Source organism: Heliconius melpomene, chromosome 6, assembly GCF_056956725.1.
Source record: "Heliconius melpomene rosina isolate 202511_hmr_F chromosome 6, ASM5695672v1, whole genome shotgun sequence".
Taxonomy (NCBI): Eukaryota; Metazoa; Arthropoda; class Insecta; order Lepidoptera; family Nymphalidae; genus Heliconius; species Heliconius melpomene.
Genome location: NC_140394.1, coordinates 5,485,969 through 5,513,250, shown reverse-complemented (window position 1 = coordinate 5,513,250; position 27,282 = coordinate 5,485,969). Strand labels below are relative to the sequence as shown.

Below are 27,282 nucleotides of genomic sequence, written 5' to 3'. Positions count from 1 at the left end.
ATCACTGTAGTAAAGTAGAAAATCATATATTTAGTGTTATCATAAATTAAGAATTAATAATTACTATGTAACGGTCAGATATTTCAAATTCGAAATGTAGCATAGACAATTTCTTTCTAGTGAATTTTGTCACTGATGGTGAGTGAATTCAGGATATGTGCTTCAGTTGAAACAGACATGAATATTTTGAGAATGTTATCTACTCGGCCTGGTGGTTATTATATGATATAGAATTATTAAAAAAATTGTTCACAAAATCTATTTAAAAAACTTCCTTAAATTATTTATAGTGCATAAGTGATCGGAAAGTGTGAAGTCGCTCTACAAGTATCAGTATTTAGAATCACATATTTGTGGCAATATATTCAAATTCACTGTAATGTACTGATACTTTAAATATTTCAAAGTGTTACAATGGATATTGATGTTAGTAAAGAAAATATTCAGCCTGTAAGAGGCGGTAGAAATTTTGTGCAATTAGGAACAGCTCTACAAGCTCAATCAGATGTTGATGCTCAAAGGCAACTGCAGTTACAGAAAGAGTGAGACTGACATATATTTATATCTTTAATAATTTGTTTTAATCTAATATACCTATTACAATATTAATTGATTCAATTTCATCATATGACATTCATATTGTTGCTTAAACTTTTGTTTTGCTTGTTTAACTCTTGAAATTTAAATTTTATTCTGTCGAAGGGTGATATTATATAAATTCTGAAGATATCTAACTTATAACTGTACAAATATTAGAAACAAGGATGTTCCCTATACATTATAAATTTGATAAGGTTAGAAATTTGAAATATTTACAGAGAGCATGAATCTGCCATCAGACAGTACCAGGGTTCAGACCCATTAGATCCTTGGTTCAATTACATACAATGGGTAGAACAATCTTATCCAAAGCATGGCCATGAAGGAAATATAGACAAACTAGTAAAGGACTGCTTACAGCTATTTGAGAAAGATGAAAGGTATTTTCAAGACAGGAGACTTGTGAAGTTATGGATTAAATATGTAAGTTATTAGATGAATATAATATTATTAATATAAAATAATAATACTACTTTGATAATAGGAAAAACTGATGTGTTACTTTATATTTTATAATATTTTATTAATATTTGATAAAATCTTTTCTTCTGATATATAGGTGGATTGTCTTTCAAACCCACTAGAAATCTATCAACGATTGTATAACACAGGCATTGGTATAGAGTGTTCAGAGTTCTATCGTGCTTGGGCTTGCTATTGTGAAGAATCTGGAGACTATAAAAAAGCAAATCAAGTGTATATGCTTGGTCTACAAGCTAAGGCACAACCACTAGATGAATTGGAACAAGCGCATATGTAAGCTATGATTATATGATATGTGATTACTTGATAATGTGCATTAATAATTATATTCTTTTGAGGATGTTGTTATACAAAGGTTGGGTTCCTTACCCACTCGGGTAATCAATTGTTTTCATTTCCTGGCTCTGGACATGAGACAAAATGTGACAGCGTATGTTGTCAAATATTGGGAAACAGAATGTCTTAACATTTGGTCCCCCCTGACTATTCTGTCTTAGGTATAGGGCACATAGAGTAAAGTTAAAGAAAAATAATATTTATCTGTCCAAAAAGTAAATTTTTAAAGTCTGTTGCGGTGCAGAAGTGTGTGACTTTGAATGGACAGAATGGGACAGAATGTGGGTTTTAGTTCCTCACTATTGTAACACAACAAAGATGATTTTAAATTTCACCGCTCAGCAACCTGCCTTCAGGATTCTGCAGAAAATAGTGAATAGAAGTGTCTTATTGGGAACAGAGTGTTTTGACATTAGTTTTTTTCTGCCTACCTTGCTATGCACACGATACAGTGTGAAGATAAAAAGAAAATCATATTCATTTTTGTCTTAGGAACTTTCAATTGTTCTTCGCTCAAAGAATGTTACATGATGACTCTCCCACAAAGAGAAAAGCTGCTTCTGCTTTAGCTGAAACAAGAATGGCTTTAACATCTCTGAAGTCTTTTAAAAGAAGGAATATAGCAAATGTACCAGTCCAGAGGGTGGGAGAAAGCCTTAAGAGCACTATGCCAGGAGTAGTAAGACAAGCCTCAGATACAAGACTACCGAACTCTAATATCATGGTTCATGTTTATGAGGTATATAGTTAAGTTACATTTAAAGTTTCTCATATTTTATAGAGGCTGTCATGGACTGTAATGTGTGACTCATGAACTATTTAAATTTTCTAGCTCTGGTAACAAGACAAAGCACATGTTGAGTTACGCAACTCTATTTGCATGGTTTGAGATCTTGAGTGTTGGAAATTTTGTAGTATGTAGCATAAAAAGTGAAACTAAAAAAAAAATATTACTTTATCTTCAAAAATGTTCCACATTTTTTAACACTACAAGAATAAATAACCAATAATGTCTTTTTTAATAAAATAAAGTTGTGAAATCAATTTGTGTGTTCAAGTGTGAATCCAAACATGTATTTTTTTTTGTATTTTGTTAAAATAGGATGCTCCATCAACATCTAGAAATAATCTTCCTACCACAGAAGATCTAGGACCAGTGTCAATTGTACAGGCTTCTGGTAATGTGGAGAATGAAAAAGAAGCTGGCATTTGGACTAATCCTAAAACTAAAATGGTCCACTCTAATGTAGTACCACATCTACCTCTGCCCTTTACTCGTAAGTATTTTTATATGTGTTATACTAGTGGCCCCTGCGCGGCTTCTCCCACTTTAGGAGAAATAGTTAGTTATTTTAATATGGTTATATATGTCCTTTTGTTATATACTTTATGAACTCTAAACACTGTATTTCACTTAATTTAATATTACTTTTGGCTCACTTCGTACCTGGCTATGCATGAACGGCCAACGCGATTTTTTCCGCGTAAATACCTATCCCGTGGGAATTTCGGGATAGAAGTGTTAACCCGTAACCATCTCTATTGGTCAATGAAAATCCCATAAAAACCAGTTCAGTTGTTCTTTAGATTGGCCCAGGCATATAGAAAGACAGACAGACAGTGAAAATATTTTTTTTTATAAATCAAATAATTATTATATATAAATCACAGTCAAATCTTAATTTAATTTATAAAAAATGGTCAAATATGACTATCACAAATTGCCTTCTTGTTAATCTATATATACAGGGCAGAGGCAGTGCTCCTTTTACTGAAACTGCATATGGGATATAGCCATAGAAACCCATAGCTAAAAAAATTAATCAAAGTACCTCAACAGTTTGGACGTAGGATTTTTTTTTTCATTTCACGATTTTTATCCATACCTGTATTTCGTGTGACGCACATATAAGTGTACGACGTTGCTGCTTTGACAGGTGTGTGTGTATTTTAAAATGATAATTTTATTATTAATTTTGTTTGAAAAAATAACTTTTTCATTTTTGGGCCTTTTTTTTCCTGAATTATATTAGGCTTTTATAGAGTAGTTAAAATTATAAAAGGACTTGTCCTCACTGACTGAGGTAAGACGCACGCACAGCCGTAACCGCTGTGCGTAGAAACGCGAAATTTGGACAGATGTTTACTTTCGTAATCTGGTCATCCACTAAGAAGGGATTTTGAAAAGTTTTAACCCTAAAGAGGTGAAATAGAGGTTGAAAGTTTGTATGGATTTTTTTTTAAATCGGCACCGATATTTATAAAATTTGAAATTGAGATTTTTAAAAGTATTTAATTGAACACGTGTCGTTTTCTAGAATTCTCCCCCTGGGTTTGGGGAAAAATCTTTAAATCACCACCGACTCTCAAACCACCGACTCTTTTAGACTCTTAAAAATATTTCATTGAACACGTTTCGTGGTTTATTAGAATTCACCCCTAACGCCTCCTATCTCCAGTTAACGTCAATCTTGGATTGTTCGACATATCTATCCAATCTCTAACCTGCATGCCAATGAAAATGAAGTACTTCGATAGGTTATTGGCAAGCTAAACTCAAAAAATGGATTGATATTTCAATCTATGGTTGCAATTTATGGATTAGGATTGATTATAACCTCGGGCGTATATAAGCAAACGAAGCTGCGCGCGTCCGCTAGTTATTTATAAGAGAGGTATATGTGTTGCAGCCTTTTATAGAACTAATGAAATTTTATATTTTCTGTAGTCACAAAAAGTACATACCTATAATTTTGTTGTTTAAAGCTTTTATTTTTTTGGATATAACCACAAATGTGTAGTTTTCAGATTTTTTCCTGCACTAGTACTATCCGTACATGCTAACTGCTAAATTTCGTAATTGTAGATCAACCGGAAGTACCCTATGAATTTTGATTCTCTTCATAGTGTCGAAATACGATTTTTTTGCGATATAAACGGCCATATTTTTTTCTAAGTAAATATAGAAATATGTTTTTTATCAGAGTATCATGGCGCTATAGATCTGAGTACATGGTTTGAATTTCGACCTGATATCTTCAAATGTTCCTGAGATAAAAAGGGTCTTGACAGACAGACATACAAACAACAGGGTGATCTTAGGTTACCTTTTTTCCTTAAAAAGTATAAAACTAAAATGATGATGTTATTACAACATGAAATGAATGCATATTAGTACATTAATATATTTGCTTCCCTCAAGCAGGCGAAGCCGAGAGGGGTCGTTAGATACAAATTATGTGGTTTAGTAACTATGATATAATACTTACTATATTTTTATAATTATATAGCATATGAAGATGTGGATGACGACATAAAACTTTCTGCTAACCATATGCCTTATTGTTTGGATGACTTAACACTTAATGTGCCTCTATGTGTACCTGACCCTGTTGACCCTACAAAAATACCTTGTTATAATAAGGCACAAGTGAGTATAAAATGTTTTACATTTTTTTCATGCGCCCACTGTATCCCGCATACAGCAGGGTAGGCCGAATAAATCACTTACGCACAATTTACACTGCTTTCTGCTCAATTTGTGAGTTTAGTTTTAGGCGGAACTTAACGCCGCTTTGTCTTGTTACCTTGAGAGAAACTTGTTTGAGTGGAAATCGGATCCACAACCGTCGTGTTTACAGTCGGATCTTGACAGCTTTATAATGTATAAGGCTATCATATTGTATTTACATACATATTTTTAAGTATATCATATTAAATTATAAAATTAATATGAAACAAAGTTCAAAAATGCTATGTACATAATATGAAGCCTATGTGACTTGTGTTTCATTTAAATCTTAAACGCGATGGTTGTCGGTTCCATCCACACTCGGGGGAATAAATGGTTCCCTGCTTTAGTAAATTAAATTGCGGCATAGAGTTCCTCCTCTCAATACGCAATGTCAGCCTTCAAATTTAAATTAGGAGACTGGAGGTGCTTTAATCTTTAAACTCTTTCCCTGTTTCCACCCTCTTGGGGAGAACGCGTGACGTTAAAAGACATTATATATCTAAAACACTTATTTGTACATGTGAAATACTTTTTAAATTTTTTAGGTATATATTAATGATAAGGAGTACAGTTTAGAAGAAATAAGAGCAAGAAAATATAGTGTAAAAAAAATTAATAAATTTGAAAATGTTGATCATGTGAAAGAAAATTTTAATAATATAAATGAAACACTGGCACAGTGTAGTGCTTTAGAGACATTAGCGAACTGTGCATTAGATACTGAACAGGACCACATGGCACAACTTATGCCGATGAATGTGCCTACTTTACAAAATGTTACCAAAGTAACGAATATGCATTCGCCTGGCGAGCCTAAAGTTTTAGTAAACCTCGATTCAAAGGAGGTCAGCGAGCTAGCAGCTAAAAAAACTGAAAATAATGACAAACAGAATATTGGTGTAGATAAAGAAAATCAAATAACACAATCGCCTAATGTGAAAAATGATTATGGCAGAAATAATTTAATGGAGGAATTCAATAGAAGTTTAATGAGTAATTTGTTGGGTGATTCTGTTACTGTTAACACAAAGGAGGCGAGATGGGAATTAAGAAATCTTTTCAATGATAATGGTAAGTGACCTTTGTGCTGTGGCAGTACTATTTCTGGCTGTAAATACGCATGCGGACAGATGTGGGTTCGAATTACACTCGGGGGTATGAATTATTTTTATTTGCTTGCTCTGATACTAAGACAACGCGAGGCATTGAGTTCCATACATTAACGTTTTCGTACAATTACAAATAGACACTACTAAAAGGCCCTACAAAAAATCCGTAGAAGTGTGAACTATATATAAATTTATGCCAAAATTTCTATCGTAGTCTATTTATATCATAACACTATATTCTTTTTGTCTACTCTGCCGCATGCGGTATACAACGTGAAACAAAAAAATATGTTAATTTTTTTCAAATTATATGTTTTGTGTTTTAGCTGAGCCTTCTATGATCCAACCAGTACAACAATACGATGTACCTAAATTCGATATACACGAAGATAGATCAATGACGATGGCAATTAATAGTAAAAAAGCCTATGAAGTACCAGAAGTAAGAAATTTTCCTGAAGATAAGGAAAATGCAAGTAAATTTAACAACCAAGCTCCAGTGCCTACTCAACAGGTCATTAATTGATATACTTTAGTTATAAATTGTAGTCACATGTAACTACCGTCATTTATTATTTATATACATGTAGTTCAGTTTGCATTGTTGCCAAATTCGATAATATTTCTTATGAATTTTCCTGTCCCCGGAATAATCCCGAAATCGTGTTTAATAATAATAATAATAAATAAACCGGATAATTCTCAAATAAACCAATCTCGATGGAGAGAAGCTTGGGGTTAGAGTAAATAATTTAGATCTAAAATTGAGTTAATCCACAATTTTCGAGTTTCGTCAAAATAAATAGTATAGGGCCATTATGGGGTGTGTTACATTCTAAGAACATAAATTAACATTTCCCATTCAGTTACCAAAAACCAAAATTAAATTATTTACAGATCAATAAAACAGCGTATTACGAAGAGCCTTCCTGCACGCAGGTGTTCAATTTCAATATAAAAGACGCGAGTACACCGAATATGTCGCAATTTAAGAAACCTTCAATTGATCAATTAAACAAGTTTACTGTACCTAAGTTCACGATAAATGAAAGTGTTATAGAATCTGATCAAGGAAATATTAAAAGAGATGAATGTTCCAGACAAACAGATCAGCATACAGTTGATAATCAAGGTGCAGGTCTCTCCGTTATTATGGAAGCTACTAGGGAATATAATAGGTAGGTTTAAATTTGTATATCCAATGTGAAACTTATTTGACACATTTACATTTTTACATTTACGTATAAAAAAATATTTTATAAATTAATGCAATTTCATTATATTCTTGTTTCCAGTAAATCAGGATCTAGCTCATCAGGGCAATCAATTAGAACAAATTACACCGGGTATACTACTAACTACGATTCTATGTACAATAATCATGACCCAAATCAACCAAACACTGCCTCAAAGAGGAATTCCATATCAACTCAAGCAAGACTACCGAATGGTCAATTTGCTAGAACTTTTCAACAAAAACGAGAAACTGACAATAAATTGCCAATAACTTCCTCAGTGCCTTATCAATCTCATGATCATCAATATCAGAAACCTCTACCAACTAGCTATGGAGGCTATTCACCTCAACGACCTATGCATCATTATCAACAAAATTATAATTATCAACAAGGGTACCCTAACAACCATTTGATTGCTCAACAGTCTCAGGGTTATGGTAGTCCAAATAATCCATATCACAATCCCCAACAAAATGTACCACCTTCTCATGAAATCAGCTCTGTTCCATCCGGCTTTCAAAGTCCTACATATTCTAACCAAATAGTTTATCATCAACCACCTGTATCAAGCCCTGGACACTCGATGGTTAGTCCTCAACAAAGCTATGTTAGACCAGAGTTTCATTACAACCAAACAGAACGACATGGGTATGCCAATCAACATCAGGCAGCCGTCTTCCAAAGTCCCCCGCATCAAACTCAGTACCAAAACTCCATGTATTATCAACGGACTAGTCAAGTGGCTTCTCAGAGCTCACAATACAGTCAGCAAAATTATCATAATATACCAAATCAGTACAGTAATCCACAACATATATATTCGAACCCAAATCAAAATACGAGTAGTACAAATTATAACGTCCACAGTCCTTACAGGCAACCTCTTAAAGTCGAAAACAATCAAGTATACGGAAATCAACAAAACGTATCTAACAACCAACAATTTCAAATCTATCAGAGTCCTCAACCTAATAATAATTTCCGTAATAATTCTATCCACGATGCCAATGTGGTGCAAAACGCATACTCTGACACTACCGCAAGACAGGACACTGATACTTCCATGAAAAGTCAAGAACGTATCGAAGCTGATAAAAGTACAACGACTGTTTCCAACACACAGAGACCACAACATAAGAGTCCTAATAGCTCAGTGTTGAGGAACGTAAGACACGACCAACCGAACATTAAAGTTGGGCAAAAATCTCCAGATATAGGTTTTTCCAATCAATTCCTCAATTTTATATCGAATAGAAACGAACCCAAAGATAACGCTAATACACCCAAGTTTACTAACAGCCCTAGCATATCTCAAAAAATGCATAAAAATTTATATGTCTCGAGTCCTGAGCAGGCGCAGGTTCCACCATCCTCTGGTCTCTCCGACACTGACAGTAAGGACGGCATGACTGCGCAGACCGCTACGCCCATACAATCAGCTAAAATTTCTCATTCTATAGAAAAACATAAGGATATTTCTAAGAGGCAATTAGATTTCGAACATAGAGCTGATATACAATCTGAGGATAGCAGGGACTCCGTGGGTAAAGAAAGCAGGATCTCATCTGTATACTCACGGCAGTCAGACTTTCAATCAGATGGTTACGGGATGGATGTCGACAGCGAAAACTCCATGGAATGCGCCAACTTTAAATCATCCCATTCTATATCATTAGTGGAAACCAGTGACATACCGAGACCCGCCGACATTGATTTCCCGAAAGTAATTGATCCATTTAATAAAAAGATGTTAGCTTCCCTATTAGAATACGTCAAGTTCCCCAATAAGACGCACGCTGACGGTTACATCGAAGTGAGGTCTATACCAAAATTGCAAGTAGCCACGGTTATGAGTGTTGGAAACACTAAATTTTCTATTGAGAAACAGTTGGGCAAAGGAAATTATGGAGCAGTATTTTTATGTTTAGATCTTCATAGTAACAAGTCGGTCGCTGTTAAATATCAAAAACCGAGTCGTCCTTGGGAGTTCTATATCTGTCAAGAGATAAAAGCTCGAATTAAGGATCCATTCATGGTAATATTACATAATAATTTGTTCTTTTACATAATATAGGATATTAACCTGCCATTACATAATTATTCTAAAAAATAGATTTTTTTAAAAATACAACTGTAAAACTATCAAAAGCAAGAACTGCGAAAGGTTGCAGTTGTTGCTTTTATCTTTGAAAATTGAAAAGATTTTTACTTGTTCAAATACTCGTTTAAGGCTGTCGTGGCGTAGACACCTAGCGTGCGACTGTAATACTTGTGGGTTCGATTCCACTCAGGAGAATGAAATATTTAATGCGAGTCTCGCCTCTAAATATACAATGCCTCAAGAATTCGGCGAAAAATGGGAAATGGAGTGTCTGAACATCTTAACACTAGATTTCCAGTATTGGCCTGTTAGCACTGTGGGTGGGATACAGTGTGAAGCTAAAAAAAATAAAAAATTGTAATTTTATGACATGACCATATTTTTTTATACAGCTTCCAGGATACATGGACATAACAACAGCCTTCCTCGGTGAGAACGCAAGCTTATTTGTATCGGAATACTCACGTTACGGATCACTGTTGGACGTCGCCAATAAAGTTAGAATAGCCACGTCGAAGTGCATAAACGAGTGTATTGTTATATTGTTGACGTCTGAGATGCTTTCCATAATACATTACTTGCATAAGGCGCAAATTATTCACGCAGATATAAAGCCTGATAACTTTTTATTAATGAAAATGTAAGTATGAATTATGATTGTTATAAACTTTTAGTGCGAGGCCAGTTGTGGCGCAGAGGCACAAACGTGTGGCTGTAAATGCGATAGGTTGTAGGTTCGATTCCATTCGAGAAAATGAAATATTTAATATTTTCATTTCATCACTGTGATGTAAGTTGTGGATTTAAAATCCTAAGTGGATTATTGAACCCACAAGTAAAAGAAATGAATTTCAATTATTTTAATCTTCTTTTTCTAGTAAGCAATACAAAATATGAATTTCCATTTTTTTCTTATCCCTACTCTAGTAGAACAAATCGTAAACATTCAGTTTCGCCATTCAAAGTGCAATGTCGCTAAAATGGGAGGGCAAGTTGAAAACATTTTCTTACTCTAGATTTTGAAATTACGAAAAGAAAAAGAGCATGTCAAAAATTCGTCAACATATTGTGTTGAACCTAATCTTTTTATAACGTTTTTTTTGTAGACCAACACAAGAATGGAGGACACCATCTTTACAATTGATTGACTTAGGATGTGCAATAGATATGTCATTATTCCCAGAAAGAACCTCTTTTAGAGAAGTATGTATATGTCATAATTATATAAATATACATACTAGGTCAATTTAATGTTTGAAATATTAAAATATATTTTGAAATAAATATATGATTATAAGAAATATGAAGTCGTCGTGGCGCAGCGATACAAGGATATGACTGTAAGCCTAACAGTTGTGGGTTTGATTTAATCTCGGAGGAGGTTTAATAACAAGATTTAAGTGTGGTATTGAGTTACACCACTCAGCCTGCTGTGTCTTAAAAATTTGGACGGAAAGTGGGAAGTCAATAAATATGATTCTGTATCATATTTATTGACTTTAGCATAACACTAGGTTCCCTTTGCCTACTCACTGTTTCAATTCACTGTAGAAATCTTGTTTTTTTTTTTCACCATAGTGCAAATAAAGATATGTAATGCGATAATATAATTTGTTGATTATTTTCAGTTAATTGCTACAGAAGGTTTTACTTGTACAGAAATGAGGGAAGGCAAGCCTTGGACTTACCAGACAGATTTATATTGCCTTGCTGGTACAATATACGTTATTTTGATGGGAAACTATATGAAAGTTGTTAATCGTTTAGGACATTGGAATATAGATAAAAAACTGCCAAGGTAATCATTTTTCATAATTTATTGGTTAAAATCTATAAATTTGAGTGTTTTCTTGGATGTACAATAAAAAAATAATTCACCAGCAATGGTTGTGGGTTTGATTTCCAAAAAGGCGAAAGTATTATTCTCATTTCCTTGCTCTGGTCTCAAATGTTATTTTAACATTAGTTCCTTCTGGCTACAGTGTGATACATTACAAAAATACATTTTCTATTAATTATTTTACCCATGTAATTGACCAAACCAAATTGTTTTTGAACAGTTTTCATTTGGAATTATACAGCTTTTATTATAAATAAACATTTATTAAATTTCAGGTACATGAAAAATACACTATGGGACAAAATATTCACAACTTTATTAAATGTCCCCGATTGCAATAATCTGCCGGACCTCATGGATCTCAAAAATGATGTGGACAGCGTCCTCAGTGACATGGATAATCTCGGCTCTCAGCTCCGTAATTTTGCTAATGTGCTTAAATTTAAGTAAACTAAATACATAAAACTAAAGACACAGCTGTATTTAATGCATTTAGATATTATTGTGAATGTAAAAATAAATATGTTTGTATTGATAATATTTAAATTGAATGAACTTAAAATCTTCTATCAGGTTAAAAAAAACTCCACCTATTGAATATCACTAAGGTTATCTTGTTGTGTTTAATTAAAAATGTGATATGTAATTTAGCTTTTTTGTTAGTTTAAATATGAAATATGGCTTAGCATTATTATCTTGTTAGCTTAATGTTGAAACTTCACTTAGGTTTCATTTATTTTTGTACAACATATAAGACCTGCACTTCATATGTTTTTTTTTGTTCAACTGTAATAAAGAATTAATAATTACCTGGTTATAAATGTTTTTGTTTTTTATTTAGCATTTAGCAGGGTAGGCAGAGGGAATGTAGGTGTTAAGGCACTTTGTCTGACACTTTTTGTCCAATTTTTGGGACATAGCGTGTTGTATGGCGGATCTTAACGTCTCGCTTTTTCTTCTCACCAAAACAATGAAAGAGAGAAAAAATACATGCCTCCTAAAGGGAATTGAACCCACATCCATTACTTTAGAGTCAGGTGCTGCACTATTCATTTTCATATGTAATATTCTTATAATTGATTATAATAGCTGATTAGTTTATATAAGCATTTTAAATTAAGAATCATGTAAATAATACATTTCATTTTCAAGAAAGTACAGAGTCCAAATATAATGAATTTTAAAACGTGCAGGTATTGGTATTTTGACCAATTCTCATAATGAGGTACTTATTTTCAACCTAACTTGGTCCTATGTGGATATGTACCCTAAGATATTTTTAATGTTCTCCTTTTTAAAAAACACCCACCTTTTTATTTTTAAAAATCAATAAAAATAGTATTCACAGAAATGTGTTTCTTTAAATAACATTTGTTAAAAATAAAGTAGAGGACATCTTATAACTATATTCCCTGATATATACTGAAAAAAAATTTGAAGTTAAAAAATAGTTAAAAGTAGTTTTCTTAAAAGGAATTTTAATTTAAGATGTCAGAAGTGATTGAACCTGAGCTACAAATAGGATATTCTTAATAAAGTGTACAAGTACAGTAAAACTTGTACAAGTATAAAGGCAAGTGAAATAAAAATATTTTTTATTTTTCAGTTTTTTTAATCTTTCTTTTCTAACCTTAACTTTTTTCGTTCTTTATATTCTTGTACATTGTCATATTTTCTTTTAAATAAGACCTTAATTGTGTTACTGTCTATATTCATATCGGTACTGATGGTTTGATTTTCAAATACTGGTATTGTCTTGATAAAATCAATAGAAAAAAAATCATGTTCATATGACATAGTATATTCTGACACCTCAGAACTTATCTTGTCATAAACAAATAATGATAATTTATGGAATTGTATACCAGCTGGGAAGTTTTCTAAAGAAAGTTCTCCGATAATCTTGTGGGTAAACTGTTCATTTATATTTTTTAATCTGTAAATTAATATTTTTTTGTAAGAATACACTGTTATACTTAGAAAACTGGAGGTTTCATCAAATTGAGTAATAGTACAATCCACAATAGGTAAGCTATTGATTTCTACATTATCAGTATCCATGAATGTACTGAATTCTTGCTTCAATTCTTCATTATTCTTTACATCAGTATAAGTATTGATAGTATACAAAAGTTTACCATTGGTATAGTTCCAAATTTTCACAGTTCCATCTCCAGAGGTACTCAATAAAAATCCAGAAGCATGTGGGATCTGTGCGATATGGTTTACAAATTCCTTGTGTCCCATGCAGTATGTTTGAATATTGTATGTATTTGGATAACATGATACTCTGATTTTCTCGTCTCTATCACATGTTATTATATATTTGGCATCATGAGTTTGCAATACATTTAGTAACAAACTCAAATGGCCTAAAATTTTCGTGCCTTTATCTTCTTTAAATATGTCATAAGTAAGCACGTCGCCAGTTTTGTCTGCTACGAATATTTGACTATCGTTTACACCAAATCTTATCTTACTAGCGCTTCTTGGCAATACAAAACTTTGTACATTCTTTAAAAGAGGCAATTCATATATAATTAATCTTTTTGAAGATGTCAACAACACTGCTAACAATTTTTTGTCATGAGATATAGCAATATCACATATAAAATCTGGTTCTTCGGTTGCGGTGCTTAACTTTAGCTCAAGAGTTTTATGCGTTGAATAGTCAAAATAGTCAATAAATTGTCCCTTACAAACAGCTATGATATTGTCGCTTACTACCATTACCGTCATGATTATAAATACATAATTTTACGTAAATAGATTAATATTTTGACCTTACAAATGTTTATTTCAAAAATATACCGTTCGCTATAACCTTAAAATACAACTACAACATGACATAATTTGTAATTGGAATTTAGCATCTCTCTACCACAGAATACATTTGCTCTCTACTTGTCAAAAATGAATCGTTTAACACTATCATTTCAATATTAAAAAAAAATAAAAACACGTGTTTACAATACACATAGTACAGTTAACACATAAATATATAATATTAGCCAATAAAATTTTCCGTTTTATAAAAAGCATAGACTGAATTATACACAAAAAATGGACAATGAACCTAAACAAAAATATTTTTTACATGTTAAAGAACAGATGTGCCGAGTTATAGATTTATTGCTAAGAAACAATAAAAAATTGCCTTATAATTTAACGAAAGTTACTATTTGTTGCATCCTGGTTACCTAATAACTGCCGAAATCATCACCACCCGAGATCCATATTCATTTTTAGTCAACGGTGTTAGGTGTATGTGCATAGAAACTTTCAGGATTTACGAAATAATGAAAATCTGGCTTACTGACCCCAGAGCGGCCATTTAAACTGAAATAAATAAGTAAATGAAAAATTAGTATAAACTCATAGTTCAATAAAATTTGTTATAAATTTAAAATCGGGAGCATTTTAAAAAAATAACTTAATCTAAAGATGTTTCTGTACACCTCAGTAAACAAAATATTACAATTTCTAAATGTTAATACTGTCAATTCTTTAGTTAAACTGACAAGAAATTTGGTATATGTCATCAGGTTTATGTCAATTGTCAAATGGCAAGGAAATAACTTTTGCATAGGTGCTACATACTTACCATCTAGAATTTGTGAAATAATTAATAAAACTACACGTACCTAGCCATGGCTATGATATCCTCGTGGAATCCAGACAAAAAACATACAGATGTGGAGAGGTACAACATATATATATATACCTAACATAATTCATTTAGAATATCGATAAAAATGTTTAGTATTTTTTATATGTAATTCTCGTTATTACCACATTTCAGATGGATCTGCATATATCCAGCATATTTGAATAGTAAGAAAACACTTGCCCAAGGACGCAGACTTCCGAAGAATAATTGTGTTGAAAATCCTACTCATCAAGAGATAAGAGATGTTCTGTTTGGCACTGGATTGCGCATTGGTGTTGAGAATAAGCTCTACCCTCGTGAGCGTAGCAAAGTAAATTTTAAAGATTTAAAAATGTTCTTGGCACTTTATCTATTGTACAGTTAAAAGTATAATTATAGAGCTATGATAAATAAACAAAACCAGTCTACATTATAGTATATAATAATATAGTCTTATATTCAATAGTCTTATAGTATTAGTAGTTTGCTTGGAACACAATGCACCAGTATAAATTTTATTTATCTAGTGTTAGATAAAAGTCTAAATATCTTATCAATATATGCAGCTTAAAAAAATTAAATAACTTTAATATTATTTCAGGAAATGTTGCATAGAGGCCGCATTCGTGTAGAGATAAAAAATGATGATGGAACTCCAATTAAACCAGAATATGCAACAAGAGAATCTGTTATGAAATTCATTGCAGAGTCAATACCAAAATTGAAAAGCCGACAAAATAGGTTTGTTAAAAATAGAATTGTTAAAGGTTCTAGAAGGACAAGCACATGAAGACTGCACTGGGTTCTAAAATCTGGTATGCTCTGCTCCCTTTTTCCTAACTCTTATGTTAAGAAACATAGAGCTTACAAATTTGAAGTTCATTTATTTTTTGTATCTTTTAAAAATATCTTCATATAATTTGCACTGAATGTAACTATCCATAAGCTCTTATATACTTATATTTTTCGGAGTTGTAGGAATATAAGAGTTTATTCTTTGAGGGTGCTCCTATGTAACTCTGTAACTTGTCATCATGGTTTTTATTTATTTTATTTTCAGATGTTCTACTTTTTTTAGTTGTCTATGACAAAATTGAATTGATATGAAAGCTAATATGTGGTGGTATATAAAAGTGCACTGAAAGACAAACTTTTTTTTCTATTTGCAACATCTGAAAATGTTCCATAAATCTCCAATAAATACTCAGAATATATACTTTTTTCTTAAGGGTTAATCATGTAAGACTCCCTTTAAGTTCCTTACATTTAAGGACAAAAAATAGTGGTCGCAACTCTGGATGAAAAGCAATGTAATCATGGTAAAGACAATTTTTTTAAAGCCAGTGCAGTCTTCACATCCCTTTGAGGGTAAAATAGGAAACAGTGCCATGACTCTAGGTTCTCCCTGCATGCATTGGTATGGTATATGTAAAATAAAACAAAGCTAAATGAAATTAAGTAAAATCTGTACTGTTTTTCATGAGGTTATTTGTTTTATTATTGAAGTATAATAATAATTATTATTTTGCAGACCTGCAGATCAACAGCCTCAAGCTGTGCAACAAGGCAGCAATAAGAGTAAAGGGAAAAAAGGAAGGCGATAAATTCTTTATTTTTAATTTTATACTTAAAGTATTTACAAAATAAAAATATTAATTTGTTAAGTGTTTATTATTATGTCTAATTTTATTTCACTGTACATATTTATGAATTTATGAGTGAATATGAATGGCTTTTTCAGATAGTTTATTTTCTCCATTAACATCTCTTGCCACACTATATCCATCAAATATCATGACTAATTTTCCGGGAAATGTGGAATTTGGTAAATTTCTTAGATTTACTGTTTTATCTGTTCTACTAATTTCTTGATTTTCCGAGGCCACTGTGCCATCTCTGACAGTGAATCGTTTATCACCGGCGTAATAGACTTCGACGTCTTCTTCATTAGTTTCGGCGGTTCGTAGTGATGGATTTTTCTTTTCGGGCTTAGATCCTCGTAGTCGTTCACTAAATCGTGGTAAAAGTACTGCGCTTTTTGTTTTGTTTCTTCGAATTTCGAATTGAGTTTTTCCTTCGTGTTCTGGAAGGTTTCTTGTATCATTTTCAAAGGTTTCATTTGTCTTGAGTAGATGTTCTTCAGAGTATGAGCTTTTCTCGGTCCCTCTATCAACCTCTTTATTTCTGGAACGGGTTCCGTGTCTGTCTCCGGATCCATCACTACTTGCATCGTCTCGTGTATGACTGTTGGTATCTTGTTCATTATACTCTGCATGGGAGTATTTTTCTCTTCTAATGGTATAATGTTCATTATCTCCCTGATTCCCGGAGAGATGTCTCGAAATGCCTCTGTCAGGTGCGGGGCTGCTTCTTTCACGGAATCTATAATTGTTTCTCCGAAGGCCAACGGGATTTCTTGTAGGTAATATGGATATGTTCTTATTCCATCCGACACTGCTGATGTGATCATCGGGAGTATTATAGGCCGGCGTGGTGGCAGTAATGATAGAGGTGACAGCTTCGGTCTGGATCTCAGTGGTGGAAGCCGTGGAAGATGTCTTTTGAATCGACTTAGATCTGTCTTTTGATTCGGATTTACTGATGCAGGTGCATACAACGTCGTCATCGTCGGAATTAATAGGGGTTCTCTTATATTTATTTTTCCCTGAGTCGTATTCTTCCCCAGAATCTGAACTAAGAATATTGTCAAAAAGCATCCCGATATTTCTAAGAAGGGGAATATATTTTTTATTGAAACTTTCATTGTGACGAACTTCTCTTTTTGTAGTTAAATTTTTACGCTTGTTACGAGGTCTTTGTAAGTGCTTAAATTTTTTTGGTTTTGAAGGTGATTTAATTTGAAAAGTTTTTCTGTATTTCAGCGACGACGTTTTCCTGTTTTGGAAGTTATTGTCTGTAAATAATGGATTGTTAATTGCAATAAAGTATTTTTGCGTAAATTCAATAAGATAACTGTTAAATATTTTAATTTTTAAACCGTCATTGAAATGTACCTGGTTCATAACTTTTAGTAGGCGCTAAACTTTCATCAGCTAGGCGACCTGGAAATATAATAAGTATTATAAATGATTTAGGCTATTGTGATGCAATGGAATAGCGTCTGAACGTAAAGGCGTAAAAGTTGTGCCTCGTTAACCATATTCGGGAGGGATGGTTCTTTTTAAAAAAAAATCATTGCCTAATTCGAATTCGAACAGAACGGGAGATTAGCAGATTCTGTAATTCTAACATTATGTGTAATCATTATTAGGTATTTATTAATAAATCGAACTTTAAACGAAATATTTTGATTGATTTTAAAAAAAATCAGCTTTACAATGGATCCCACACACAGCAGTGTAGGCAGAGGGAACCTAGTGCTAAGACACTCCGTACCTCACTTTCCGTCCAATTTTTAGAAGCATTGCGTGTTGAATGGGGCGGCTCATCGACGGGTCTTGGTTCCAAGGCGAGGAAATGAAAATATAGATAAATAATAAATCATTCCTTCGAATGGGGATCGATAGACAACCGTAGCGTTACAATCACACATTTGTGCCTCAGCGCCACGACGGCCGATTTATAAGTACTTATTCATTATATAAAAATTTTTAGTTACCTGATATTGCGGAGACTTCAGATGTCGGTCTTTTTGCTTGTCGTTCTCCCTCAACGATGTTGTTGAGCGAAAAAGACTTCGCCTCGTTACCTGTAAAATTAACGAGTTCAATTGCAGTTCAATATTATCTAGGAATTTTGAAATTAATCACTTGAAGTTGCTATAGTCCAGGTGTGGAAAGGACGCTATTTGCTTGCCTCATCTGTGTGGTAGCTACGCGAGATTAAACTTTAGAATATATTTGTATTCTTAATATTCTCTGTATCTTTAAAAAATATTTTAACAAATAAAACAATTATTACTAGAAATTAATAAAAACATACCTGTTATTGTAAAAACAAAACTAATGTAAAAATAAAATAAAAATATTCTAATTTCCATTTTCTACCATTTTAAAAGTTATTACTGGTTTACTATTTCTTAAAACTTAACTGGTAAAAGTGATTTCATTTAGTGAATTGTTTTTATAATATTCACGTGCGTACACCGATATATGATTACATTGCAAATCTTGAGCACGTTCAAATTCTTAATAATAACACAAGTAGGTTTTTGCAGATTTGTTTACATTTTGCAAGCGTATTCAATATTTTTATACATTGTTAAATGTATAGCATAACTTCCCTAATATATGAATAATATTTTTAGAATTAATTAAATATCTCCATTCCTTCGGACGTTAAAAAAATCATCTTCACGCTGTATCCCGCACACTGCACGGTAGGCTGAAGGAACGTAGTGTTAAGACACTCTGTTCTTTCTGAGACTTTGTGTCTGTGGTGAGTGGCAGAACTCAACGCCAAGCTTTGCCTCGACACCAGAGCGAAGAAATAAAAATATAAATGTAAATAAATAATTAATTCCGTCGAATGGGGATCGAACCCACAACCGTCGCGTTACAGTCATGTGTTCGTGTATATGTTGTTTTTTAAACAATTTCGGAACTACTTTTTGTTGTAAGTGAAATTTCTGGGGTGGGCACGGACCACTCTGATCCCCCGTTCTACGCCCATGTTTAAAAATGTATCTATTACCTATATTTAAAACAAAATTTTTAATCACTCATTTAAAATATTAAAATTTTTTTGGTTAATTTATTGTAAATATAATTTTTCTACTTATTAATGTAGTTTAATATTTAAGAATATCCCATAATCGATGTTGAGAGCCGGATAGGTGCTTAATATGTCGAGTGCGTGTTGGTTGGAATGTGAGCGGAACAATTTGCCAATAATCCTATCTCGATTCCCAAGGCAATACGGTAAGGTTCCCAACTGAAATTCGAAATATGATCCCAGAATTATTTCACCACCTAAAACCACTGTTTTGGGATATGTAATCGTCCTTTATGTTTCATATGAATACTTGTATCTAACATTCACATGTAAGACATGTTTGTAAGAATATACTAAAAAATAACACTACCGTGAACTATTATTGTATAATATTTGGATAATGTTTTTTTTTATTTAAAATAGTGTTACGCTTTTTTTGCATATAATAAGCTAGTGTTAATACACTCTGTGCCCCACTTGACGTTTTGATTGGCGAAACTCAAACGGGGTAATGAAATGATTCAAATCATTCCCTCTAGTGGGTATAGAACCTACAACTATCGTGCTTATATTAACTGAACCACGATAGAATATTTTTCGTTATAAATATATCCCTGCTCTTGGTTATAATATAATTTGTGGAAAGTAGAGAATGGTATACCTATGAGCATTCCGTCACCGGGTTCTCAATAAAAGGAAGATAAATAAATAAAAATTATTTAAAAAATATAAAAATAAGATTTTACTAACTAACTAACTAACTTAACTATAATCGAATGACTAAACTGATTTAAAAATTCTTGTTTTTTTTTTAAATTTTGTTTTCGGACAGTCTGAACAACGGCCTCTATAGTTTTATATGCAAATGTTTTTTTTTCTTATAATGACATAATTAACAATTTTTATTGAGGACTAGCTAATTATGGAAGTGGCATTTTAAATTTATATTTAGAACAAGAGTTATTTCATCAACGGTTATTGACATTTATTCTCTATTCTCTCTCTTCTGTTTTCTGTCTCAAATCCTTGTATCTTCATAGTTAGTGTAATTGATGAAGATTTTACATACGTTCATTAATGCTATCTAAGTCTAGGCTTAGTTAGCATAAAGCAAGAGTTTCTCTCGGAACAAGAGGCAATCTCGCTCGGTAGCAATCAATAGTACCTACCTAGGTACTATTGATTGCTACCCGCAACTTTAACTAAAATAACCTATAATTTAATATTAATTAAATTATAACGAAAAGCAATTTATCTTCATAAATTCATTCGTAATCTCTAAAATAGAAGAGCAAATACAAAATAACGTAATTGTAATGTCAAGTTGTTAATTTATTATTGATATCAGATTGCGGTAAGCTTATCCGGAGTCGGAAGATACTAATAAATATGCTAATGTTGGTATTTCTCTAAGACTTGCGTAGTTTTTTTTAAATAATAATAATAAATAAAAAGTTAAGAAAATCGAAAAGTGAGTATGTAAGTATCTATTTGGGATTTTAAAATAATATGAAAAGCCCATTTACTTCTTGTATTATGTCTTGTGGACACTTGTATCATCTATACACTGTTTAGTTGATCGAAGTGTGGGGATGATTGTTTTTATTTTTTACACACAGGTTCATAAGAACATACATTTTACTCTCATCATCTTATGTGTAGACTAGCGGAAGCGCGCAGCTTCGCTTGCGTATTTAGGGATGAATTCTAAAAAACCACGAAACATGAGTTCAATGAAATATTTTTAAGAGTCTAAATTTTAAATGTCATAAAAGTCGGTGGCGATTTAAAGATTTTTCCATACAAAATTTCAACCCCTTTTTTGCACCCTTAGGAGGTGAATTCTAGAAAACCATGAAACACATGTTCAATTAAATATTTTTAAGAGTCTAAATTTAAAATTTTATAATAATCCGTGGTGTTTTAAAGATTTTCCATACAAACTTTCAACCCCTTATTTGCACCCTTAGGGAGAGAATTCTAGAAAACGATGAAACACGTGTTCAATTAAATACTTTTAAAAATATAAATTTTTAATTTTATAAAAATCGGTGCCGATTTGAATTTTTTTCCATACAAACTTTCAACCCCTATCTCACCCCTTTAGGGTTAAAATTTTTCAAAATCCCTTCTTAGTGGATGTCCAGATTATAAAAGTAAACATCTGTCTAAATTTCACGTTTCTACCATTAGCGGTTACGGCTGTGCGTGCATCTTACCTCAGTCAGTGAGGACAAGTCCTTTTATATATATAGATAATTGTATATTGTATAAAATAACTGTTACGACAATTAGCAAATTTATCGAACTAAAATAATAATTGACATAACTTTTTAATTTATGAACCGACTAGTGGGCCCGGACGCGGCTACACCCGCGAAAATATAAGCCTAAATAATTAAAATAAGTTAAAAAATAATAATAAGTGGAGATTTATTATTAGAAAAAATATCTGAGTAACCGAAATGAACAAACAAAAGAAGTAAAAGTAACTAAAGGAAATTCTTAATATTAGAAAAAGTACCTAAAGTTTGCCGTGCGCGCGTACTAAACATCTTTCTATATTAAATAATTATTAATTTTTGCGAACAATATTAAATAAAATCCCAAATGATTAAAATTACGATATTTTAAGTGTATAACATCGGTATAGATAACCGAACTGAGATAAATTATTTATAAGCAGCAAATAATTACATCAAAAATAATAGTAATTCGAAAATATATAAAAAATTACAAAATCATCAAAGTCATCTGCCTGTTCGCGTCGGTCATACTATACCACTCGTAGGCTAGCTCATTTGGAATCAGTGACATCTTATTTATAAGAATGTTTTACAGTAAACTATAATTTCCATCTAGGTGAAAAGTGACTATTATATTTATTTTCATAAGGATGAATATCAAATTAGAAATCATCTAATTTTTGTTAATGTATACAAATCTATATCAGCGCGCGCCATGTATGCATTAAGCAAACTCACTTTGAGTGACGTTTTCTTAAAACAACAAACTTTGCAAGCCGTTGCTTAGCAACGCGTAGCGACGATTGTTATTAACATGGCGGAATAAATTGCTTGTCAAATTAAATTATTTTAATATATTGGTATATATCGAAAATATTACAAATATGAGAAAAAAAAGTATCCTATGTTCATCCCGGGACCCTCAAGTATCTCTATGTGAGTATTTTATCACAATTAAATTAGCGGTTTGGCCCTGATTGCGTAAAAGACAGACAGACAGACAGAGTTACTTTCGAATTTATAATATAGGTATGGATTGTTATAAAATAAACCCTATATGTTTTCGGAAGCTTGCCAGAATCTAATAGTGAAAACCGACAAAAATTATAAAAATCATTATTTTAGGTTCTATTAGGTTAATAAAGGTTCCCAACAACATTTTTTTTAAATATCTTCCAAGTACAGACACCCTCCCTTTTACGATTTTATTATAATTAAAATTATAATAATAGATATATGAATATTCTCTCGAATAGTACCTACTTAGGTATTAGGCCACAACTACTGTATTGGTATTGATGTTTTTAATTAAACTAACGCCGCGATGAAACAATATCCCAACAGAATTATCACTGAATGAGTATCTAAATTGGATCGTGATTTTCTCTTTAACGATACATCAAAGTCCACTTTGATCGAATGTTTGTAAGCGCAGTACGCATCGATGGACAACCCTATTTGAATCCTTAATAACACGATATAAATATTTCCCAGGAAGATCTCTTAATGTTATCATTTTAATGTATTAATAATATTATATTTTCAACATTTTGTTGATAGTTACCTGTGTATTTTACATTAACTATTACAGACCCCAGTCGTAACGTAGGGGCACAAATAAATAAGTGCAAGTGATTGTGGGATCGATTCCCACTTGAGGAAATGAAATATTTAATATTTTCATTTTTTTCGTTCTGATGTGCCAATGCCTTCAGAATTTGGCGAAAAATGGGAAGTGGAGTGTCTTGACATTAGGTTCCCTCTACCTTTCTTGCTTGTGGGGTATACAGCGTAACGCTAAAACTAATATAAATCAATCATATTTCGAATACTCGAATCTAATCGAGATCCAACCAAGTCAATGTTAAATTAGTACGAACATGCAATGCCTCGAAAACATCGGCGGAGAGTAGGAACAGAGTGAACACAAAAAATTCAAGCAATGTGCTTATAAATAACATACAAATCATTAATGTATAATAATTATACTTAAATCCTATACCTAGGTTATTCCTTTATTTTCCTTTATCTTCTTACATTGATAACGTATTTTTTTATAAAAAAAAAACATCAGAAACCATGAATGCCTTATTTAATATGAATAATGATAAATCTTTCTTTATCCAACCTTCATGTTCATTTATAATTTCTGCTCATTTATATTCATGCAGAGGAAAATAGATCTACAGAACCTCAGCTGTGATTTACTTATCGGCTTTTTATGCATTCCCAAATGAATTTTAAAATGTCAGAAGCAAGCGCTCGCCCGACCGTCATTTTGCATACAAGAGTACATTTTCCAGAGAGCCGTATAAATCCCTTCGGTAGCCGTAATTTTATTTCAATATATTTTCTAATGTTACAAATTTCATACGTTTTGTATTGGCTCGTATATGGGAAATATTTATGTCACACATAATAATATTGTTTATATTTTTATAACGTGTGACACTGCTATGATTATTGATTTTCACAAAATAAGAATAAAAAAATTTAGGCGAACCGGCGACCGTCTGTCCGTCTGTCAAGACCATTTATCTCGAGATCGCATGGAGATATCAAGCTGAAGTTGATTCAGGTCTACAAACCCCCTTGTAGCACAGAAAAAATTAGCTTCTAAATCATCTATCAAAAGACACAAGCATTTATGCATCGTTTCTGCAGCATTTTTTAGGAAATTTATAGAGTACTTTTTTTGGACATAGAGTTCATATATTTTTTAAATAAAGGAAAAATCCCATAAAGTGGAAATTTCGAGAGAAAATATATTACAAATTTTTATTTGTAGTTCATTTCATACAATGGAGTGTATACGCCTGTAAACTTATATTTGTCAACTTTATGTGTTTTTTTTATTGATACGGAATCATGAGTGGGCGAGTCCGACTCGCAATTGACCGGTTTTTTAAAGATATTGATCGCTGATCTAAAAGATGCTGATAGTAGTTGGTAGTTGTTAAGAAATAATATATATTATTAAAGATTTCTTTTTATTCTTAAGCTTAAGCTATTTGGTTCTTTTATTTGTGGAAGAAAGTAGTCTAACTGAATATTATAATCCGATTTAACTCCGTCGTACCTGGCCGCAATCCTCATCTAGAATTGATTGCCCGCCACCTTGAAAGGAAATTGCATTTGAAAATTTGCAAAGCTATTCACTATATACTTAATTTTATAAGCGAAATTTTGACATTTTGACATTGACATTTAATCATGCGCTCATATTGGCATGTTTATTCACTTAAAAGGAATTGCTTTAAAAAGTTTCTTAGAATAACATTGTGTGAAAACATAATATTGTAATATCGGGCTACGATTGTCTCATTATATTCTCTAATTAAGCTACCTATACTAGCGGCTCCCGCGCGGCTTCGCCGGCTTGATCTATACGAATAATCATTTAATATTATTTAAGTATATTTAGGGAAAATTGTTTAATTATTTTAACATACATTTTGCAGATTATTAAAGTAATACACTTTTAATTTTGTATATTGGTTACTTCTCATTTGATTTTGTTTTATACGTCGGTTCAGCTAATTAATAATTATTTAACTATAATGATTAGTAAATATTAATTTTAAAGGTTCCATAGTTGTTAAAAATGACGGGGTGATTTAGTACAGCGACGACGGGTGCTATCAAGATTTTAATTACAAGAGTCGTTTTGCTCGAAGGCGATATTGCCATCGGTAAAACTAATTAATGTCCAAATTGAACCACGCTTCAGAATGTACGTAACGATGATTATACTATGTAAGGAACACGAAGGAAAGATAGAAATGTGTTTTTTTTATAATTATGAAAATTCCTTCATAATTAATTTAGCTATATGTAATAGATGTAAGGTAAAATATATTTTTTATCACTGATAGCCCTATCGGTTCTTTATTTAATTATTACGTACAAATAAATAGGGGCATTCGAAAATTTAAAGTCATTGTTTTTCAATTAATTTAATTAATCATACGGAATTTTAGAGTCTTGTTTCTAAAAAAAAAACAATTTTTCTTCAAGCAAGCTGTAGTTAATGTCAAACATAATATTTTTTGGTGTGCTGTGCTCTAAAGATTAGAAAAAATAAGCTTAACTTAATCAGTGTAATCAAAATAGGAAAATATGTATTGCACAGAAGATAAACAATTATAAACTTATATTTGAAGTTAACTTTATACAATTTCACTGCAAACGCCAGCAAAATACAAAGAATTGTGATCTAGAGCTAACAAGACAGGTCTTAATATTTATGATTATTCTTCAAAATAATAGAGCACTGTCAGCGTATTATATATTCGCCATTGGAGCGTCCCATTTATTTTATCCAAGTAAATCCCTTTATCACGAAAGTACGAGGTACGTATATAATTTTTATTCCCTAGAATTTCAATAAATGTTCCGTTGAGTCTGAAATTTTTGAAAATGTATAAAATTCAATTTATAGGTAGATCCATATAAAAATCGATTAAGTGCGAGTCAGAATGGCCCAGTGAGGCTTCCGCACTAATTCCATAGGACCATAGACCTGAATATTTAACGATATTTAAACGATTTTATGTATTTTTATGTAGATAATTTGCAATATATTGCTATAATGTAATGTAAAATATCTCATTTTTATTTTGTATTCTGAATAAAAATCTAATAAACTTAATAAACCCATACTAACATAAAATAAAATATTAAGCTTAAAATATTTTAAAATAATTTCAATTATTCTGAAAAAATGTATAAAATTCAATTTATAGGTAGATCCATATAAAAATCGATTAAGTGCGAGTCAGAATGGCCCAGTGAGGCTTCCGCACTAATTCCATAGGACCATAGACCTGAATATTTAACGATATTTAAACGATTTTATGTATTTTTATGTAGATAATTTGCAATATATTGCTATAATGCAATGTAAAATATCTCATTTTTATTTTGTATTCTGAATAAAAATCTAATAAACTTAATAAACCCATACTAACATAAAATAAAATATTAAGCTTAAAATATTTTAAAATAATTTCAATTATTCTGAAAAAATGTATAAAATTCAATTTATAGGTAGATCCATATAAAAATCGATTAAGTGCGAGTCAGAATTGCCCAGTGAGGCTTCCGCACTAATTCCATAGGACCATAGACCTGAATATTTTTTTTCAACTTGATACCATTACACAATCTTAAGATAAATGGTCTTGACAGACAGACAACAAAATGATCCTATAAGAGTTCCGTTTTTACTTATTGCGGTACGGAACCCTAAAAATGGATTTAAAACAAAATATCTACCATGACAATTGATAACAGTAATTCAGTATATCTGAGGTGACAAAAATTCACTAAGAAACTGTTTGTTAAACAATGTTGCTGATTCACGGCATTTCATTGCATACCAAGCGGAGTGCGGGTCGACTAAACTGGAGGAAGTGTTGCGTGAAATGTTCTTGTTTACACAAACGTGATGCTTAACGAAGGCTGTTGCGGGTTACCGTTCCAACACGTCG

General features: G+C 32.0%; 4 protein-coding genes across 4 annotated transcripts; 2 read left to right on the top strand and 2 right to left on the bottom strand.

Moving 5' to 3' along the window:
• Window positions 1–118: 118 nt before the first annotated feature.
• LOC146538188 (uncharacterized) lies at window positions 119–12,572 on the top strand. Its single transcript, XM_085187484.1, has 14 exons — window positions 119–542; window positions 819–1,023; window positions 1,160–1,356; window positions 1,912–2,158; window positions 2,522–2,696; window positions 4,710–4,849; window positions 5,479–6,004; window positions 6,369–6,556; window positions 6,940–7,220; window positions 7,338–9,315; window positions 9,774–10,021; window positions 10,488–10,584; window positions 11,010–11,179; window positions 11,497–12,572. Exons 1-14 carry the CDS (start codon window positions 415–417, stop codon window positions 11,669–11,671), a joined length of 4,755 nt encoding a protein of 1,584 aa, XP_085043610.1. The 5' UTR covers window positions 119–414; the 3' UTR covers window positions 11,672–12,572.
• A 449-nt stretch (window positions 12,573–13,021) lies between these two features.
• On the bottom strand, window positions 13,022–14,112 carry wuho (tRNA (guanine-N(7)-)-methyltransferase non-catalytic subunit wuho). The gene is made up of 2 exons (XM_085187486.1): window positions 13,360–14,112; window positions 13,022–13,157 (listed from the first exon to the last, which is right to left on the bottom strand). The coding sequence occupies exons 1-2, from the start codon at window positions 13,958–13,960 to the stop codon at window positions 13,153–13,155; spliced, it is 606 nt and encodes a 201-aa protein (XP_085043612.1). The 5' UTR covers window positions 13,961–14,112; the 3' UTR covers window positions 13,022–13,152.
• A 650-nt stretch (window positions 14,113–14,762) lies between these two features.
• Window positions 14,763–16,534, top strand: Srp19 (signal recognition particle 19). Its single transcript, XM_085186828.1, has 4 exons — window positions 14,763–14,924; window positions 15,024–15,201; window positions 15,472–15,611; window positions 16,402–16,534. Exons 1-4 carry the CDS (start codon window positions 14,872–14,874, stop codon window positions 16,472–16,474), a joined length of 444 nt encoding a protein of 147 aa, XP_085042954.1. The 5' UTR covers window positions 14,763–14,871; the 3' UTR covers window positions 16,475–16,534.
• LOC146538185 (uncharacterized) lies at window positions 16,523–18,969 on the bottom strand. The gene is made up of 4 exons (XM_085186827.1): window positions 18,813–18,969; window positions 18,490–18,579; window positions 17,885–17,932; window positions 16,523–17,784 (listed from the first exon to the last, which is right to left on the bottom strand). The coding sequence occupies exons 1-4, from the start codon at window positions 18,868–18,870 to the stop codon at window positions 16,583–16,585; spliced, it is 1,398 nt and encodes a 465-aa protein (XP_085042953.1). The 5' UTR covers window positions 18,871–18,969; the 3' UTR covers window positions 16,523–16,582.
• Window positions 18,970–27,282: the final 8,313 nt, after the last annotated feature.

Bases quoted from the DNA above. Each gene is read 5' to 3' on its own strand.
- Srp19 (XM_085186828.1), top strand. From the start codon at position 14,872: ATGGCTATGATATCCTCGTGGAATCCAGACAAAAAACATACAGATGTG. The intron at 15,202-15,471 runs GTAAATTTTAAA...ATATTATTTCAG, and splicing joins ACCCTCGTGAGCGTAGCAAA to GAAATGTTGCATAGAGGCCG. The intron at 15,612-16,401 runs GTTTGTTAAAAA...ATTATTTTGCAG, and splicing joins TTGAAAAGCCGACAAAATAG to ACCTGCAGATCAACAGCCTC.
- LOC146538188 (XM_085187484.1), top strand. From the start codon at position 415: ATGGATATTGATGTTAGTAAAGAAAATATTCAGCCTGTAAGAGGCGGT. The intron at 1,024-1,159 runs GTAAGTTATTAG...TCTGATATATAG, and splicing joins TGAAGTTATGGATTAAATAT to GTGGATTGTCTTTCAAACCC. The intron at 9,316-9,773 runs GTAATATTACAT...TTTTTTATACAG, and splicing joins GAATTAAGGATCCATTCATG to CTTCCAGGATACATGGACAT.
- wuho (XM_085187486.1), bottom strand. From the start codon at position 13,960: ATGACGGTAATGGTAGTAAGCGACAATATCATAGCTGTTTGTAAGGGA.
- LOC146538185 (XM_085186827.1), bottom strand. From the start codon at position 18,870: ATGGAAATTAGAATATTTTTATTTTATTTTTACATTAGTTTTGTTTTT. The intron at 18,580-18,812 runs GTATGTTTTTAT...TTAATTTTACAG, and splicing joins TTTTGTTTTTACAATAACAG to GTAACGAGGCGAAGTCTTTT. The intron at 17,785-17,884 runs GTACATTTCAAT...CATTATTTACAG, and splicing joins TACTAAAAGTTATGAACCAG to ACAATAACTTCCAAAACAGG.